Genomic DNA, 20,159 nt, shown 5'->3' with positions numbered 1-20,159 from the left:
AGACTTCCCATGGTCTAGTCAATAGATGTTTCAGACTTTCAAATGGTGCAGAAATGCAGTTATGAGTTTTTAATTATTCATCATTTAAAAGGCTGATGTGATAATTCTTTCTTTTTTTTCTTTCTTTTCTTCGTTCTTTTGTACTTCATGTCTTTCTCAGTGACGCATTATTCAGGAAATTCCCACATTTCTATTTTGGAATTATATCCAGCTACTGTTAATTCTTATGTCATGTTCAAGATCATGGGTGTATGACATGAAGGTGTGTGTCTGTGAGTGAGTGATTTCTTAAAAGATGTGTGCGTGTGAGAGTCATGTGATCAGAAAGTGGTTGCTCTTCTCACAGTATATTATAGCTTAGTCAGCAACGCCATGAAAGTCTCCCTGTGTGAGTGAGCAGTTGAGTAGGGAGTGAGTCTTTGACAAACTTGTTGTGTAAGCATGTTGACTACTCAATCGTGTCCACTGCTAACCTTAGAAATATGTTCTTCAGTTTATATGTCTGTAGGGAGGGTGTACCTTTGTATGTATACTAACACTCCATATTATTGAGATATTACTTTTCAACTGTCCTGTTTGTGCAAAATCAGCAAAAGGGTGAAACAAAAGGCAAAAAACTATTGTGTACTTGCCTTGTCTCTTGTATTCATTAAATGGAGCATCTCTAGTCACTGTCCAGCAATAGTCTGCAAGCACTGATGGGCTCCATTTGCTCCAATTGAAGTTATCTGCACTGCTCATATAAGTATGAGGCATCTATGCTCCCTGCATGGCTATACAGAAATGTGTCCCTTTGCAAAATCAAAGCCCTGCAGAGTTTAGCTTTAACCCAAATGAAACACACCTGAAGCTCAAGTCCTTCAGGTTTATTTGAAAACACTACAGGTGTGTGTGTTGGGGAGCAGGTTGAAAGTAAACGCTGCAAGGCAGCACTGTAAAAAATAAAAACGGAAAATGTACTAGTAATTTTATGGCAGGATATTATCCAGTCATTTTAATAGAATTTTCCGTTAATCCTTAAAACACAACCTAATGCAAAGCGTAATTCAAAATACAGGTAAAACACCTGTAAAATACCAATACGGAAAATTCCTTCATATTTATACAGTATATTGTGCCCTATTTTCTAAACTATTTAAACCGATTCTTCATCTACTTTTTACCGACTTGAATATCATAAAATATATATTTTTTTAAATACATTTTTTAAAGTACTTAATTTTAAAAATTACAAATTTAAACATTTGTATGTTCAAAATAACTAATATAGCTTCAAAACATAAAACATATTTCACTGGATCTATGAATAAATCTATGAATAATTCTTTGCTCTCCTTAATTATTTACTACATGCTTTTAAGTCATTTCTGGTTTAAATTGAGATCCGTTCCCTTATTACTCACTTTTCCTCCGCCATTCAGTCAAGGGTCTTATACTGACCCAATAGCAAGCAACAATCAACAATTTAAAGCATCATTTTCATTCTCAGTGACCTAGACATAGTAAAGTTTGACTATACAGTATAAGCATTTTGGCTGTAGACGAGTGTTATCAATGCATCAACTGTTTTGCTACTTACTTTTTTTTTTTTTTTTTTTTATTCTTTGAGGAATAAAAAGTATAAAAGTACAGCATTTATTTGAAATAGAAATCTATTTATTTGAAAAAAAATCATGACAGAGTGTTTCTGTAAATATTTCTCTTGCTCTTTCTGTCCATCTTATTGTGTTGGTTCTCTCTGCACTGTAATTCTTTTTAGATCACTTTTGCTTCTATCCTGTAAATGCCAGTCAAAGGTACTCTGTCTGATAATGGTCTATTACCCAGCTCTCTATTGATCGTGTTCAGAGTGTTGTTATATCAGCTCTGGTACATTCTCAGGGCAGCAGCCAGACTGTCTGCCCTTATAAAACTCCTTTACTGTATATTCAACAGAGATGTGTGTGTGTGTGTTTATCTTTAAAAGGTTATATATCTTTTTAAAGTTTTATGGTGAGCTGGCAGGTCCTCAAAGCTTTAAGTTGTTTGATATTACTTGAAATGACAATATAACAAGTTCTGGTTTGGTTTGAATTGAAACAATTTAGGTAACACTTTACAATAATGTCTAATTTGTTCATTAAAATGCGATTGTTTATTCATGCTATTTCAAAGTTATGAAAGTTGTTTCATGTTATCTTAACCTTCATGCTGCATTAGGCCATTTTTGGTCATTTTCAGTTTAATTTCTTTGACCATTTTGGCTGTTTTAATGCAAATGGTATGTAATTTGGCAAAATTGTGACTTTTGGGATAAATTTACAAATTTTGATCCCATGTTGCATAATATGTATAACACACACTGTGTAGATCAAATAGGAACACCTAGCACCATAATGACCAAAAATGGCCCATTGAAACCCATTAAAACGTTGTTTAAAGCCGGGGCCGTCATAAATACATGAATCATGACTTATGTTGAAACATCCTTTCATTTTGAAGCAAAAGCATTATATTTGCATTATATAGTGTATTCTACCAGATGACGTCACTACATAGGTATTCCCTATGGGGGGAAATGCACGTTATTTTCCTGGTTTCCACTAGGGGCACTATTGAAGGTGTTATGAAGCATTTTAATGGCTCAATGATCTAAAATTATGTTTCTGAGTTGGTGTGGATGTCTGAGAGCAATGTGTGTCTGCGTTGACAAAAGTGTGTGTGTGTAGGGCCTAAATATAATACATGGTGTTTAGGCGAGTGACAAAAATCATAATATCCTGAAGGTCATATTTTACCCTTTCTGTCTATACTCTCTCTCTCTCTCTCTCTCTCTCCCTCTCTCTGTGTGTGTGTGTCGGTGGTGTAGGATGTGTGTGTAGGCGTGTATGTGTGTGTGTGCAATAGAATTTAGAAAAATAAAAATTCATGTTCATTGTGATCTTGTAGTTTTGCTTTCTTTCTAGAGCAAATTTTGATGTGTAGGGAGACAGGCACAGGTTATAGTCACCTAGTAGAAATCAGGAAAATGTTTGCAATACTGCAGATGTTTGCATTATGTCAATTATATGAAAAATGGTACCAACTGGTAGCCTGGGTTTCCCCATGCTGCCTTGCACGCAGCTCGATTTTACTCACGCTGCTAGGCAGCCTGGATTAGCCTGACTACGTCAGACTTCGTACTTCCGCTCAATTTAATTTCGCTTCTGTTCTTAGTCTGAGACATCGACATGTCTCTCAGTTTTCCTCCGGCCTGAAAACAGCCGGCCAATCAACGAACAGAGGGCGGGCTGAGAGCCGTGACGTAGACGCTAAGCGCCGAGTTTGAGATTGGGGAAATCGAAAACGACCGTGTGTTCACTCCGGTATTTCTCTCGATGGTTTCGTTTTCGCATTATTTATAATGTGTTTACAGTGGCAGTTCGATGCTGCTGAGCTGGCGCATAACACACGTCATAACCAAACGTTATGTGATTGGCTTACGGGTAACCAATGATTTTATACTTCAGACGAGCGCCCCCCCGCGATAAAGAAAACACTTTTCAATGATGCCATGCCAGACTCTGTCTATGAAGCATAGCGAAGTAGCAGAGTTTGGTATTACCAGGCTAAGCCTGGATACCATGGACTAGATTTTCGCCTCAGCGAGGGGACCAATCACAGAACGGGGAGGGAGCAGCAAGACGATGACGACGTCTATGCGACACACCGAAGCAGTTTGTTTATATCAACATGTGCACTGCAGATTTACCTTCTACCCTCATGTTTGTCTTGGACAAACGGCAATAGTCGCTGAACACCATCGTGTACACATAAATCTATGACCCATCGTCTTCTTCCTTGTCGAATTTCTGTCGCTCTACATACGTCATCTGGTATAATTGAAACGATTGGCTATGAGCTACGTACAGGCGCATTTGATAGACCTTCGTAGCGCCCAATAAACGGCTCTGGGCATTCGTAAACCACGCCTCAAATACGAGAAAATTAACATGTGGTTCCACGTTAGCCAGGCTAACCAACTGGTGGAAAACAGTAAAAAGTAAATATTTTACCCCAAGGCGTGGTCATGACAGGATATTTGAATAGAAATTATGATTTTATGATATTATGACAGTGGGTTCAAATGTTTTTATTTTAATGGGTTTAAATAGGATCAACTTTGTGCTTAACGCGCTATGTGTGATTTTGGAAAAAATCTGACATAGCACAAAAAATAATTTTGCTGTTAATCTTTGACATATTCAAGACTGTGATAATCCAAAGCCAAGGTTTTCAATTTGCATTTAGTGTATGGAAAATAATTGCATTTTTGTGTTTTTTCCTCTTATACAAATTGATGGTATCGTCACCAAAACTGGAATTTAAAGGGTTAAAATCCTGAAATTAAATAAATATTTGGTAGTTATGATGAGGACTGATGCTGGTTAAAAGATCTAACTTCGTAAAAGTGGAAAATAATAATAATATATAATATTTTAGGCAGTGTTTAATATGTGACCATTTTTGGTCCTTAATGCGCTAAGTGTAATTTTTTTATTTTATCTGACATAACACAAAAAATAAAAAATGCGTAAAAATCAATGTTGCTGCTCATCATGGACATATACCAGGCTGTGATAATTCCCTCCCAAGAAATCCACCTAGCATGTAGTACACAATTGTTTTTAATTTTTTTAAGTTTTTTACATCGATAAAAACTGTCGCATCATGTAAACAAATGGCATTTAAGGGGTTAAAATTCTGAAAATTAAATAAATATTTGGTAGTTATTTTCAGGACTGATGTTGGTTAAAATATTTAACTCAGTGAAAGTGGAATTTTTTAAAACTATATAATTGTTTTATGGCAGTGTTTAGAGTGGACATTTTTGTCCCTTAATGCACTCAACGTCGTAAAATATATAATGAGGCATAAAGGTTAAAGAGACAACTTAGAACAAAGCTTCGCAAGCTCCGCTGTAGACTTTTACTCGACGGTCAAAGCATCATTACGTCATGAAAGCGTGGATTCTGAATGGTTTTCGTGAGTCTCGTCATATCCGCAAATTGATAAAGGTTTCTCGGGCTACTTTGACGTGTGGGAGTACGGGTACGGCTGCCATAGTTTTTTTTAAAAACAAGTGATTCCCCAGAGGTTTGAGATTTAACGTACTACGTCAACTTTTTTCATGACAACGAGTGAAAAAAGTTGATGTAGCACGTTAAATCTCAAACCTCTGGGGAATCACTTGTTTTTCTTAAAAGACAACGCCAAACAGGAGAGTCTGCTGGCAAAAAGAGAACGCGACCGATATCGTAATAAAACGAGAATCAACATTGGCTTGGTGTGTCAGAGATGGTGAGAACTGAGGGATTTAAAATGTTGTAAAAGCGACGCGGACATGGCGTTTTTATTCAGCAGGTTAGTAAGGTATTTTACTGACCAGATAAATTGCCATATGTAGCTTCCTAACAGAGTTCATTGTAAAGCATTATCTATTGTGAAGGGTCATTTTATTATGGGTTGTTGAAGCGCTGTGCTAAAATTTATTTTCAAGGAAGATTAATGCATATATAGCTTCAGTACAGTCTTCAGCTAATCAGCTTGAGATCCTAAAGACATCTAAACTGGTTATATCTCTTAAAGGCAGAGTATGTAAGTTTCGCCGCTAGAGGTCGCTTATTCAAAACAATAACAAAGGCGTAGATTGATGATGCAGTGAATGAGCATGGAATCATGGGAGCTGTCGTCTTCACCTCCATTTTACGCTGCTGTTTTTATTATGCTTAATTGCCGCTAGTGCTACTCCTTTCGTTTTGCTGCTTATGTTTATTACGATTAGTTAGATTTAACGTCTACCTTCTTCCCTGAACTTGAACTTTGTTACAGTTACTTATAATCACCTAAATTCACATTATGTTCTAATAAAACAGCCGCAAGCGCTGAATTACTGCTCATACAGGCCACTTTATCTGATGAATTGAAATTGTGGGGTAATGTAGCGCTGTTTTACTTGGTCAAAACAAGCATACTAAAAATACGTTGAGTGTGTTGAACATTGTTATAACGTTACTTGGTGTGTTCGCGCGATGGCTGCTATAAAACGCTCGCCACGGTACGAACATGTTATTCGCTGTAAATCAAGAAAAGGAGAGATTCAAATAATAAGACTAACAGTGTTGAGCAGTGTTGAACATAATATATTAACGTGTCTGGTGTTAAACAATTTAATATTTTTTTAAGAATAATTATTGATATATTATATTATTATTATTACATTATTAATATATTATACATAAATTGTTGGTGGGGTCTATTTAAAGCAATAATGTGGGAATCTGCATCATCTCTTGCATGCAGTAATTTTGACTGGTCCCTCAGTTCATTGACACAAAGGGAAAATGTGTGTCATTCGATTGAAGTTTTACAGAACGACCATTAGCTTAAGGATGAAAGCGAGTGACTGATGCAATATCTTGGCTCATGGTCTTCAAACAGCATGTGTGTACATTTGAGATATTTTGAGGTGTGTGTGTATGTGTTTGGGGGTGTTTGAGGGCACGGGGGGGGGGGGGGGGTAATACAGGCAGATGGCCTTTCCCTCCTCTCTCATCTGCTACAGCCTGGGTGCCAGATAATATCTCACACAGACACTTCTAAATGGAGAAGTGTGTGACAGTCATTCATCGAGCATGTGCACAGATTTGATCCTGTATTCGGCATTAGAATATGTTAGAAACGGAGCATGTGGTTACTTATCTTTTAGTAAAGGGCATGAAACAGTCTTTAAACTATATCTCAAGGTTTTCAGGGATTTCTGTCATAGCATTTGGATAAATCCTGGCGGTGCACAAACATACTCTAATTCACCTGAAGTTTTGTACTTGTTTTTTTCTTTTTCTTTTTTCTGGTTTGGGCAGAACGCAGAAGTTCAGATTTTTACCCACCTTGGCAACTTTTTTACTGGCCCCACCACAAAAATGATACATGTTTTGAAAGAAGTCACTTAGGCTCATCAAGATTGCATTTATTTGATCAAATATACAGTAAAACAGTAATTTTGTTAAATATTATTTAGTTATAATAATGTTATACAATTTAAAACAACTGTTTCCTATTTTAATGGTTTCAGCCGTCATTACTCAAGTCCTCTGTAACACATGATCCTTCAGAAATATGCTGAGACTTTTCTAATCATTATCAATGTTAAAAACGATAGTTCTGCTTAGTATTTATGAATAATGCTTTCAGGACTCTTCGGTGAATAGAAAGTTTAGAAATAGAAAGTTCTGTCAAGAATTCTGTGAATTTACATTATCAATTAATATAATCTGCTGAAAAAAGTATTTATTCTTTTGCAATCATTTCTTATGTTTTGTATATCCAGTACTCCTTGTGGAAGTGGCTCTTATTTAAAATCAAAATGACTGTGAGGATTAAATAATGGCTATTGAATGTTTCTGGGCTTTTTGTGACCTTTTGGACGCTGTTTGTCATATCATACACGACTTGCAGAAATTTCACATGGCTCTCTCTCGCTCTTTCATTCTCACTTGCCTCCTCCATCTCTTATTGTCTCACTAATTCACAAATGATTAAACACACCCACATTACATTACGGCCATGGTCTTGTCAACACTTAGTTCCTTTATTACTTTCCTTAATCCAGATTTACAGTGATTCATAGCCTTTTTTACCTCCATACTTTTTATGTCTTCGCTGCTCACTCAGTTAGCCTCTCTTTTCTCTCTTGTCCTAATGATGGGGTTTGGGATTATCCTTCTCACCTGACTTTATTCCCAGTGTAATTATAACGAATCCAGCTAATCTCAGCCCCACAGCTGGATGGACATCTCCTGTCCTCCTCAACACTTGTTGGGATGGCACTGAAAATGACACTCTGTATGTATTATTACGAATATCTGTAATGCATGATCTATATAGCATACCACTAAAGCAATTATAATTAATTCCAGATGAAGTATAAATTAAATACCGAAATATATATATTTTTAAAACATGATAGAACCAGACTATTATTATTATGTGGCAGTGGTAATTTTTGTGTTATGGATATCTGTTGATTTTAGAAAATATAGACTAGAATAGACAATATTTTCTGAACACAATTACAACCGATTTAAGTAAGAAAGATGTGTGTATGTGTACAATATTGCATCCCACATCTGCAGGCTGTCTGCACCTGGGTGCCGAGGCCGCACACACACACACACACACTTTTTCAGAAAATGAGTTTTAACATTTTACTTCTCACTGTGTGTGCGTGTCAGATATGGTTTTATGGACGATAGTTGGGGTCTGTATGTAATGATAAATTCCTTGTAGAAGCATGATTCTGGGTCACACGCTGCTGTTCTGCCTCCAGAGACCCACAGACACACACACTCGCAAGTTCATGCATGCCGGCACACATTAACTGCTGCCCCTCAGAGAGAACAGGAGAGAGTTTAAAGCACTTCCAGCTGCCCGAACTCACATGAACTATTCAGTACATCTCTGATTGACTCATTAATTGACTGATTGTAGACTTGCTAAATGAGTTCATTAATAATAATAATCATTAATAATTATAATTATTATAATAATATTGTAAATTGACAATATGTAAATTGACAAAACTTGTGTGTTGCTGTTACGATATATCAGTTGTGTTTGTTAGTTTAGTTTTCATGGACTTTTAGTTTTTCATTCATCACATGTTCCAATTGGTTTGAGTTTTCCCGCCACTCATTTGTTTCCATGGACACTAATCCTCATCATCTCCATGTGTATATTAGTTCCTCATTTTCACTCAGTGTTGGTCTGGTCTACGTTCAAGTTAGCGTGTGTGTAGTTGCGTCAGTCTGAACTTATGTGAATTACTTTGTGGATTTTTATTAAATTCTGTGTTTTGAATCATCATCATCTTCGTCATCATCATCGTCATCGTCTTCGTGTATTCTTGCACCCTTGCTGACAGTTGCCAGTCTTAAAGTCAACCTGAACCTGTCATTTGTAACCTTTTTTTATTTTGGTGATATACATAATTGTGACAATTCTGACTTTTTCCTCGCAATTCCGAGTTTATACCTCACAATTCTGAGAATAAAAATCTTAATTGCAGAATTTAAACTCGATATTCTGCATTTTGTTCCCTCAGAATTGCGACTATATCCAGCAATTTATTTTTCTTTTCTTTTTTAGTTGTGACATGAATTTATGAGATATGAACTCACAATTGTGAGATTATTTTATGCTCTAACTATGGGGACAAAATATTTGCCCCCTATGAACTGCATATGTGAATATTATGTAGACCTATTGTTTACATCAAATTAATGTTTTAATAGTAGGGTAATCCTCACAGGTTTCATCAGTTTAGTCTATCCATTTAATGGCTTGCAACCATAAACATCTGCTTTTAGCTTCAAAGCTTTGACGATGGTATGCTGTAAAAATGAAGACCATCTTTTTTTTTTGCATTCTGATTCTGACATTTTTCTCTTCCATGGATCTTGCCCATTTTCCTCCACTTGTTACCACTGTTTTTCCGCTACCACAATGCGCGCGCAGCTGCAAGTGAAGTATAGCTTTACCGTCTGCTCCCAAATGTTCTATTGGTCTTATGTTTGATTTAAGAGTACGCTAAACTTGCTCTGATGAATCGTTCACAAAACGACCAGTACCATGCATTAGGAAAGTAAATAGTTTTGATTTCATGTTGACTTTAACATTTTGCCATTTTAAATGTAACACAGGGCAATAGGCTAGCTGTGTTTGTTTATCTGTTTCTGTTAGGTAGAGTCAGTAGTATTGAATCTCTCCACTAGGGTCCAGTGTGAGTCTGAATATCAAGCACATTCTGGTGATGTCATCATTTCTGATGTTTCTTTGCAGTCACTTTGTGTTTAGCGCTGGTCACCTCATTTCCTCTGTGTCTGACATAGACCTTTCCCTGCCATGTCTCTGCTTTACATGGAAGAAGACTGTTGCCGACGGGCATTAAATTTCACATTTTCAGCAAACACAGTGAACACTCACAAACAACATCATCACAAATAACAAACATACATCCAGACACAGTACTGACAGCCTGACACATCGCTCACTTCCGAACTCAGTGAAAATGCATACTTAAATACTGTATTGCTACATCCAGTCTGTGTTGGCATTTCGTCATGTTGGAGCGAAGCTCATTTATCTTTCTAGAATGTATAATGATGCCCTATTTCTCAAAGCGTGGAAATCCTCCAGTGCCCATGGGTTTAAAGCAGGTGTAGCCCTTGTGAATACCTCTGTGTCTGACTGTATTTGAGAGAGAGAATGATGACTCTCATACACTCTCCGTGATTGGCTGATGAGGTGGAGGTCATTGAGGGAAACCATCACCACGGTTACCGAACATCTTGAGCTCCTTCAGATCACATTCTCTTTCCCCTCCTCCTCTGTTGTCATAGCAACGCCACCATCCCAGAACGAGGAGACCTGTGATGCACCCCCAAAGCATCATGGGATGCCTCTCTGCATAATCAAAGTGTGTGTGTGAATGCCTGTATGTTCAAGTGCATGTCTACTGTACATGTTTTACAGAGAGAATTCCAAGAAACAACAGCGTACATAAATAATCACAGCTACAAAAAAAGTGTTGCAGATGTGGTGTGTAACAGGAAATATGTCTAAAGGGAGGTTTACAGAAATAGTTATTAAAGCTATTCCGCAAAGCCTTTTAAAAGTATATGTCCATGTATCATACCCAAAATCAAAAGAAAAGAGCAATTTTTTTTTTTACATCACATGATGTATGTTTTTAGTACTATTAATATTTTTAGTATTCAGATTATAACTCCAATTTTCATTACTCTAATGCAAAAATATTTTATTATATATTATATTTATATATATAATTCTAAATAGATCACTAAAACTGCATTTATTTGATAAAATACAGTAAAAACTGTAATACTGTCAAATATTATTACAATTTAAAATAACTGTTCTATTTGAAGATATTTTAAAATGTATATTTGTTTTATTTCTGTATTTGAATTAAATAAATATAATTTTTAAATGAACACTATTTAAATTTCCATACATCATGCATTTGCATTTTAAATATCCATACATAATGGTAGCATTTATTATACATTAATTTATGCTATTTCTTTGTACAATTTTTTTTAAATTATCATTGAGAATGTTTTTATGAGATTCAAAATAGTTTGTTGTTAAAATAGTTCACTACTATTTTTAAATATGTTAAAAATCTCTTGATGCAAGCTTTACACCTTATATGCTCAAATCTCAATAATAAACAAGTAAAATAATGTTTTGTTGTAACATCAGATTGTCAATGCCGGTTAGCTCTCCATATGTTCACACAGTATGTGTCTGTCTAACACACAGCTCTAGGCCACTCCCCTTTTCCATAAACACATACTGATAATACACGGAAAAGGACAAACACCCAACGGTACATTCAACAGAACAGTATATTCAAACAGACACTAAGATACACAGTGCAAGCACAGTATGTAAACAACACAGTCTGTGTCCCTGTATAATGTGTGACACGCTTCATCCCTTTGTCAGAGGTACAGCTGGGGTGCGTGTTTACATGATGGTGCGGTGGCCCTAATACAGGGGGGAAATGCCCCCTAATCCTTTTTTAAGCTGCACCATGAACCCAGCATTCAGCCTAATAAACCGACCCCCAGCAGTCCTAAACACACGCTCTTTTTATTCATAAAGGGAGTAGATAAGCATTCAGACAATACAAACCAGGCACATGAGGGTTTGCAGGGAGGGGGAGACTGCAGAATGGAGGGAAAGGGAGTCTGCCATAGTCCGATTTGCAAATGCATTGGAATCAGCTGCTATATTTGGACCCCCTTAACAACTCATATCACTATTCAAAAGACCCCCACCCTCTGTTTTCTGTGTGTGTGACGGAAAGAGATAGAGAGAGTATCAGAGAGGTAGTGGGAAAGCACATAAAACATCACAGCTATTTAAATGATACACGTTCTGTCCGTGTTGAATGAAGATTGGAGCGTGTGCCCATTGGATAAATAGAAAGAGAGAGATCGTTTCGGGCAGGATTGTGAACAGTCAAAGAAAACCGAGAAGTCGATTTTCTTTGACGCAGAAGGATAGGTCAAGTTGTAAAAGAGAAAGGAAGAACAGAGAAGGTTGGATTCAAAGTGACTTTGTATTTACTGTAGTACCGGAGAGCTTTGTATCCTTGAATCCGGACTCTCACACACACACACGTCAGGTGGAAGTGTGTCTTTGAGCATCCTGCTGCCAGGGCATTTTTTACACGTCACATGACTGAATGGCACCTTGCTGGCCGCAGAGCTAGAGAAGTAAGTGATCGGGTTTCTGTGGGACTGCAGGAAAAATGGCGGTGGAAGAGGCTGCTGACTACTTTTCCTCCGTAAGTACTCTACAAATATGACTGGGAATAGTTAGGAAGTGTGTGTTGTTTTTAAATAGGTCTGTTGGGAATGGTTGGGAAAATGTAAGATTTGTTGGTTGGGGATGCTTGGGTCATTGTGTAAGAGACCCTGAAATGCTCTTGCTCTTTATCTGCTACACCTTGAGTCAGATTTTGTTTTTCAAATCTTTTATTAACATATTTCTTCAATACATGATATATTTGACACCTTTGGTCATTTTAAACTCTCTGCTAGACCCTCTGCAGTTTAAATGGCGCAAAGTCTGCTCTATTGGTCTTGCTGGGCTCAGATTTCCAGATTTTGTTTGCAGAATCCTGCAGAGCTAAATGTCCTCACATATGTTAGAGAATAACTGTTTGTTTGAGTTGAGTTGTATCACCTGCAAAAATAATATTCTGCTTCATGTTTGTTAGTGTTATAGTGTTAGTGTCGACATTCATGTTGGTCAGGCGCTCCAACTCTACCTTTGCTCTAGTGCTTTTTTTCTGACCTTGATACGTGTGTGCATGCATGGTAATACAAGCACAGGGTGATTGCCATGCTCACTACTGTTCTAGACCACTTAATCCATGCCATTAACCTAACAAAGCTTTATACTGTACATTCATGACTGAATGATTCTACCTCTTCAAGCTGTTGTGACTGTGGGTCCTCAGTTTTATTGTGATGCTGAGGTTGGAAAGACATTGCAGTCCTGGATTTGGATCTATCTCTCTGTCTGTCTATCTATCTGTCGGTCGTATTGGCCATTATAAAGATTCATATCTCCATCTACTTTAGCAGTAATGAATAGTGATAGATTATGTAAAATATTTAATTCTTTAAGTTAATATTTCTTCCCCTTTAAGAGTCCACATGAATTGCTGTGTGGATGTAATGATAGTTCTTATTGTGTTTTTAGTGTCTTTTTCTTTTTTCAAACATAGTAGTAGTATAGATTTTTGCCATAATATGGAAATTATTATTGACTTGATATCCGCCAGAGTTTCTACACCGGTGCATCTGTACTTAAAAACGTATAGTATATATGGTGAATATTTTGACTTTAAATTAAGAACAATGGATATGAATCAGTCACCAGTTGGTTTTCTGATTTAAAAATGGTTGAAGTGAGAATCAAAACGGACAGACTGAAAATAAGTGGAGGAGGGATTTTCAAACTAAACAATAGCGGACACTTGTGACCATTATGTCTGACCCAGATGGTCTAAACTGACCAACACCATTGCAAAACCAACCACAACTGGTCCAATCCAACTGTAAATCACAACATGTTTTGCATTGTTTGACTATAGCTGCGTATAATGATGCTGATGTTGCCTGTTCAAAGGACAGGAGTGTGTGTGTGTGTGTGTGTGTGTGTGTGTGTGTGTGTGTGTGTGTAGTCACCCTGTCTGCAGCCACACTGACGGGTAGCTTTGTTTTTTGCCAATCATGCAGTATTGGAGCTCACTGCTTATCTAGGAAGTGAAGAGACACTGAGACAGAGAGGCAGAGACTGGGGTATTTTTGGGTCAACTATTTAAATGCTCTCTTTCCTTAATTCTTTTATGAACAACAGCTGTTGTACGGACATTAACATTTTGTTTTCATAAGTAGTGTCACGTCATTTTAATCAGCTATGACCTTTTCTCTTCCTTTCAGTCCAGTATCTCTGATGTTTTAATAACAGCTGTACCCTAGAGAATGTCTTATGTAAGATGTGTCTTATTGGTCACTGGGTGTGTGTTTGTGTCTGTAACTGTGTGTATGAGGTAGGACAGAGCGTTTCCACTGTACCGTGTGTGTACTGTACATGCATAAAGTGTTCACAGGATTTCCCACAATGAAATATTGATGCTTACTATTTTAAACAGAGAGGCCTTTCACATTGAGATGAATTATACAACGGGAGCATTTATAATGATTCAGAGCTCGACACTTGACACACAGGTTGCTAACACCAGTGTCACACGGAAATATTTATTTACTTTTAATTTGAGTTTGGGGCAGTATATCAAAAACTGATATTTGGTAAGTGCTCCATGTCTGTGCCTTACATTACAGTATAAACACCAAGAAACTGTAACTTAAACCTGTAAATATAAAGATTTTTTTTAGCATTTACAGAAAGCTACTTGTAAGACATGGCACCAGTTTTTCAAAGCGTAATCTTTACACTATACCTGTGTCTCTCTCTCTCTCGCGTGTGTGTGTGTGTGTGTGTGTGTGTGTGTGTGTGTGTGTGTGTCAACAGTAGGACAGGACTTTTTTTGAGTTTGCTTTTATTTAGTCATACATTTTTACCTAGTTTCTCACAACCTCCCACAAAACTGTTTTACTTACTGAGAAAATATTTATCTTCTGTGCTGACTGAAGTATGTATGGTTTTGTGTAATACTAAAGTGATACGAAAAGATAAAAAAGGATCTGTTCTGATGGAGATAAATGTCTGAATGCTGTGGAAATGACCAAGGTGGAGTAAAGAGTGTATTCATGTTATGAGTGTTAAGGTTATGTAAAGTTTAGAATCAAATGTTTTATGGATGTTGTTGGTGTTCTTTGATGCTACTTTGTAGGTTGTATATGAATGTTTGCATGTTTGTGCATTGTGTCACTGGTTTAAGATAGTTGACTATGTTGTGTACTGTTAATTTTCCTGTCTGTTCTTTTATTGTAATGCAACAGACTTAAGCACTGGTTAGCAGGTTCGACATTGTTTACACTTCAGTTTGTCTAAAGTCTAAAGTTTGGGGTCAATGCAATTATTATTATTATTTTTTACTTTTAATCAACAAATTGATCAAAAGTGACAGTAAAATCACAATTTTAACAGAAATATTAAGCAACACAACTGTTTTCAACAGATAATAATAAATGTTTCTTGAGCAGCAAATCAGCATAATAGAATGATTTCTGAAGGATCATGTGACACTGAAGAATGGAGTAAATTCAGCTTTGCGTCACAGGAATAAATTACATTTTAAAACATTAAAATATAAAACAGTTGTTTTATATTGTAATAATAGTGCAACAGAATGTATTTTCAAGTGTAACAGTAACAATATTACTGTTATTACTGTATTTTTAAACAAATAAAAGCTTTGGTGAGCATAAAAGACTTCTTTCAAAAACATAAAAAAAAATATTACGACCTCAAATGTTTGAACTTGTCACTGAGCAGTTTTTTTTATCCAAAGCTTTTATTAAACTTATAGTACAGAGAATCCCATCAGAGTAATGAAGGGTTAAGAGTTTTGCTCAAGGTCACTGTGATAACAGGACAGGAGGTCATTCCTATTCAATGGCAACCCGTTCCTCGGATTGACCCAAAAACACATATATTAGAAAGTCAGATCTTATCCAATAGGACACAAGCAGCACTCACATTATGTTCTTTGTGACTATATATATATATGTGGGTGTGGATGGGTGTTATTTTCCCAGACAGAATCCTCCAGGGAAGGAGTTATGGGTGACAAGCTGGAAAAACTCATTAACTCAGAGATAAGAGGGGAAATCACAAAAAAGAGCGCCACACACAAAATGTCCTTTCTCTCTCAGTATTTTTTATTGTGTATGTGTGGGGCAGAATTTGTTTACCGTAAGCATTACCCTCTGAGCAAAGGCATCTCTCGCATGTGATTTTAATCCATCATTTCATACGGCACAGACTGTAAGTGTCTGATGATACACACACACACACACACACACACACACACACACACACAGGAAATGGAGGTTCTCCCAGCAGAATAGGTCGAATAAATGACTAGCTAATGAGCTTAGAGTTCATTATGAACTGAATCTCACAAAAGAACACCGTTACAAAAACACATCTGTCATTTTCTGTGCAATATGTTGAGAGTTTTTGTCACTAGATGAATGCGCATAAATGATTATTTATCTCTGTGATATGCCAGCTTGGCCTCTTCTTGTCAAACTCATATGAGTTACTTTTGGAAAGTGAACCTTTCTTTCCAGACCTTCTTGCCAACACTCACACACACACACATTGATGGTAGATATGGGGAGGAGTTTGTCCTGGGTTTAGTTAGAACTAAATATAGCCGGTCATTTAGAGGAATTCCCCATGTGAGTGTGTCCCTGAGATAAGCCTGTCTTATTCTTTATAAAAAAGAATGCGTGCTTATGAGTGAGTGAGGTAAACTCTACTGAAATTTTGCTGTGTGTCCTCTTCTGTCAACGGCAGTGTCCCTGAGTCAAACTGAGGCTGACAAAAGAAGACACATTCACGAGGCACACGCATGCAAACACATCGTATTTTCTCGCCAAATCATGCACTCTTCCTCATATACGCCTGAGAAGAGAAAACTAATTCTGAGTGAGAGACTGAAAGATCAGAGGGAGAGTGGGCGGAAACCCGTGTCAGAATAATAGCTGTTATTTAGTGTTCTGTTCCGTATCCGTTGATGAGAGACCAGAGCTGTTTTTGGCTGGATTTTCAACTGGAACGCTGGGATATCAGCTCAGCGATGGACTGCCAATGGTTCTAGGTGTTCGGCGAAACTTTGATCCTCTGTCACGCTACAATCGTAGCTTCTCTGTAGGACGTTGACTTGTAAACAAAACCTGATGTTTCCCTGGATGTGTGTATGTGTGTTTGTGGGGACAAATGGCACTGAGTAAAGATGGAGTTGGTATGAATTCTTTTAATTTCATTGCATTTCAATGAGCTGAAAGCTGTAAATATGTTTGGTTTGTTCATTTGACCTCAGTTGACCTGGATTTGACCTTTAACCCTGTCATCAGAATAATAAACTTCTGCATTTTCTGTCGTTACTTGCAGCCGGACAGCAATGCCAGTTACCTGCGGGCAGCGAGGGCAGGGAACCTTGAGAAGGTCCTTGACTACCTGAAGACTGGTGTCGACATCAACATCTGTAATCAGGTATGAATTATTTCTGTTACTAAATGACAGGATGATGATAGAATGATGATAGTAAATTGTCAAATTTACAGTGTGAGAAAATGTAATTTCCTTAAGTTGCTGTTTTGTGATGCTGTTGGATGGTTGTACTGTACATTTTAATGTTAGAATCACAGTTTCCACAAAAATATTAAGAAGCACAAATGTTTTCAACATTGATAATAATAAATGTTTATTAAGCACCAAATCAGCATATTAGAATGATTTCTGAAGGATCATGTGACTGAAGACTGGAGTACTTGCAATATTTTAAAATATTACAGTTTTTACTGAATTTTTTATCAAATAAGTGCAGCCTTGGTTAGCATAAGAGATTTCTTTCAAAAATGGGTTTGAAAACAGAAAACCTTATGGCTTTTTAGGATTTGCGAATCAGTCTTTCTAAATCCCTCACAACATTTTGTTTAGAGATCAGATCACATAAGGAAAATGTCACAGCTTGATCTATATATATATATATATATATATATATATATATATATATATATATTTATATATATAGACAGACAGACAGACAGACAGACAGATAGATAGATGGTTTTTATTGGTATGCTGCTGGTAACCATAACCATCCTGTTCACTAGCAAAACTTGCGTTGTGTGTTTCAGAATGGGTTGAATGCATTGCACCTGGCATCCAAAGAGGGGCATGTGGAAGTGGTGGCCGAGCTGCTCAAACTGGGTGCCGACGTAGATGCAGCAACCAAGGTCAGTTTGACACACACACACACACACACACACACACACACACACACACCCAGACACACACACACACACACACACACACACACACACACACACACACACACACACACACACACACACACACACACACACACACACACACACACACACACACAGCTTGAGGAGATGTTTGTATCTGTGTTTGATATCACATGGTGTTCTCTGCTCCTGTGAGCATGTTCACACTGGGTATAAAAAGCCTCTAGTGCTGCATTCACTCTGCAGGAATGGAGTGTGTGTGTGGAGGTAATTTACAGGCCAGCGGAAACAACACCTCTCTGGAAGAGGGGACGGAATGGTGGTGGTGGGATGCCAGTGGGACAAAACACCCCTTTGGATGGGGTGACACAAACAGGTGGTAGAGGATTAATCATGATATGCCACTCATTCTCTCTCCCTGTTGTTTCTCTATCTATTCTAATCCAGAAAGGAAACACGGCGCTGCACATCGCCTCACTGGCGGGACAGACGGATGTGGTGAGAGAGCTAGTGACCAATGGGGCCAGCGTCAATGCACAGAGCCAGGTACACACTTCAGACTCCACAAACACACTTTTAACTTTTTCCCCGCCATACACGGTATTTTTCCTCATTTGTGAGATAACGCTTCTATTGACGAAATTATCTGGCTTTCCGTGTTTTCAGTGTTATACGATAGGGGGTGGTGTCTTCTGAAAGACTACAGAACATCCCGTTCAAAACACAGGCGAAAAAGAAACAGAAATAAGCGATAAAATCATTGCGTATGCACTTTGTAGTCTTTGGGGGAAAAACCTTGATTTTCTCAGCTTTTTATTCAAAATGTTGCTTTTTTATGAAACTTACCCACATTCAAGTACCGGTAATGATAAAAAAAACCAATACATGAAGCTAGAATAAAATGATTTGTTTTGTTTAAAAGCAGAGGGTCTTTTTCTTTTGATATATGAATGTATTCATACAGCAAAATATTCTGGGTGCCATGAAAGTTTTGTGAAAATGATAAAAATGCTGGCAATGGATGGCAACTTTAATTTTGAAAAAAATAATTCTAGCAGGGAATGCATTTGCACATGCACACATCATTTACTTGGATCAACCAGCTTTTCTGCAAAGCAGCACACGCACATACTCTCTCAACTCTCTTAATCTGTTGCTATTTTAGATGACCAGTCAATACACACACACACACACACACACACACACACACACACACACACACACACACACACACACACACACACTGCTTTGAACTTGAGCTCAGTAAGTTATGAAGGCCACCTACATTACTGGTGTGCCATTAATAACAGGATTTCCTGCTCTGATCTCAACACAGTACATACAGATATAAACACTCGTAAGCATATGCTGCAATTTTGTAGCATTTATTTTTTATAAATGCTAGATATAAAGTTAGTCAAGAATTTTTGTGCCAAATAAATTAAAGTTTTGTTTTTTTATTCTCTCTCTTACCTTTAGAATGACCATGTTTTGCGGGGGAGTGTGTCTACATCGTAGATTGAAATCTTTTTTGCAATAGGAGCTTTTTTGTAATCTCCTTTTGTAAAAGGAAATTCCATTTTTCCATAACATCTTCCTTTTATATTTAATCCAGTGCTATTATACATGCATGCATAAAATGACATGAAATTAATTTTGAACTCAAAGCAAAAGTGCTAAGACATAGAATGGGTAAAACATGATGATGAATGGAGATTGTGTCTGTGTCCCTGCTTGATGCTCCATCATCACAAAGTATTGCTCTCTCTTTACCTGCACTGTCAGCATCTCTGTGTTGCCATGGAAACAGGGTCACTTAGGTTAAGGCAGGGGGGTGTAATGGGGTCTGTCCTCTCTGGGGAAATCTCCACTGATTTAAAAAAAAATATTAAGAATGACAGAGTTTCCATGGTAACCTGTATGTCTAGTTACAACATCAAGACATTCTGCTTATTAAGAAATTTGAAATAAAAATGTTCACTACCGATTGATTTTTCTTCGCCGAGAGGAGGGGGTGGGTTGCTCAGCAGAGTGTAGCTGGGATAAACAGTGTGTCTATGAAACAATACATTTTGTGCATTTTCAATT

The 20,159-nt window shown here is 37.2% G+C and overlaps 1 protein-coding gene across 1 annotated transcript in view; it reads left to right on the top strand.

Moving 5' to 3' along the window:
• Positions 1 to 20,159, top strand: part of ank3a (ankyrin 3a) — a 121,416-nt gene that overhangs the window by 26,829 nt on the left and 74,428 nt on the right. Inside the window, exons 2-4 of the mRNA XM_079632699.1 lie at positions 17,209 to 17,310; positions 17,958 to 18,056; positions 18,519 to 18,617. Of these exons, the coding sequence (XP_079488825.1) occupies positions 17,209 to 17,310; positions 17,958 to 18,056; positions 18,519 to 18,617 (300 nt within the window). The remainder of the gene's footprint in view (positions 1 to 17,208; positions 17,311 to 17,957; positions 18,057 to 18,518; positions 18,618 to 20,159) is intronic.

The sequence above is a fragment of the Phoxinus phoxinus genome, assembly GCF_949152265.1.
Source record: "Phoxinus phoxinus genome assembly, chromosome: 13".
Lineage (NCBI taxonomy): Eukaryota > Metazoa > Chordata > Actinopteri > Cypriniformes > Leuciscidae > Phoxinus > Phoxinus phoxinus.
The sequence above is the reverse complement of the archived record's forward strand: the minus strand, read 5'-3'. Positions and strand labels throughout refer to the sequence as shown.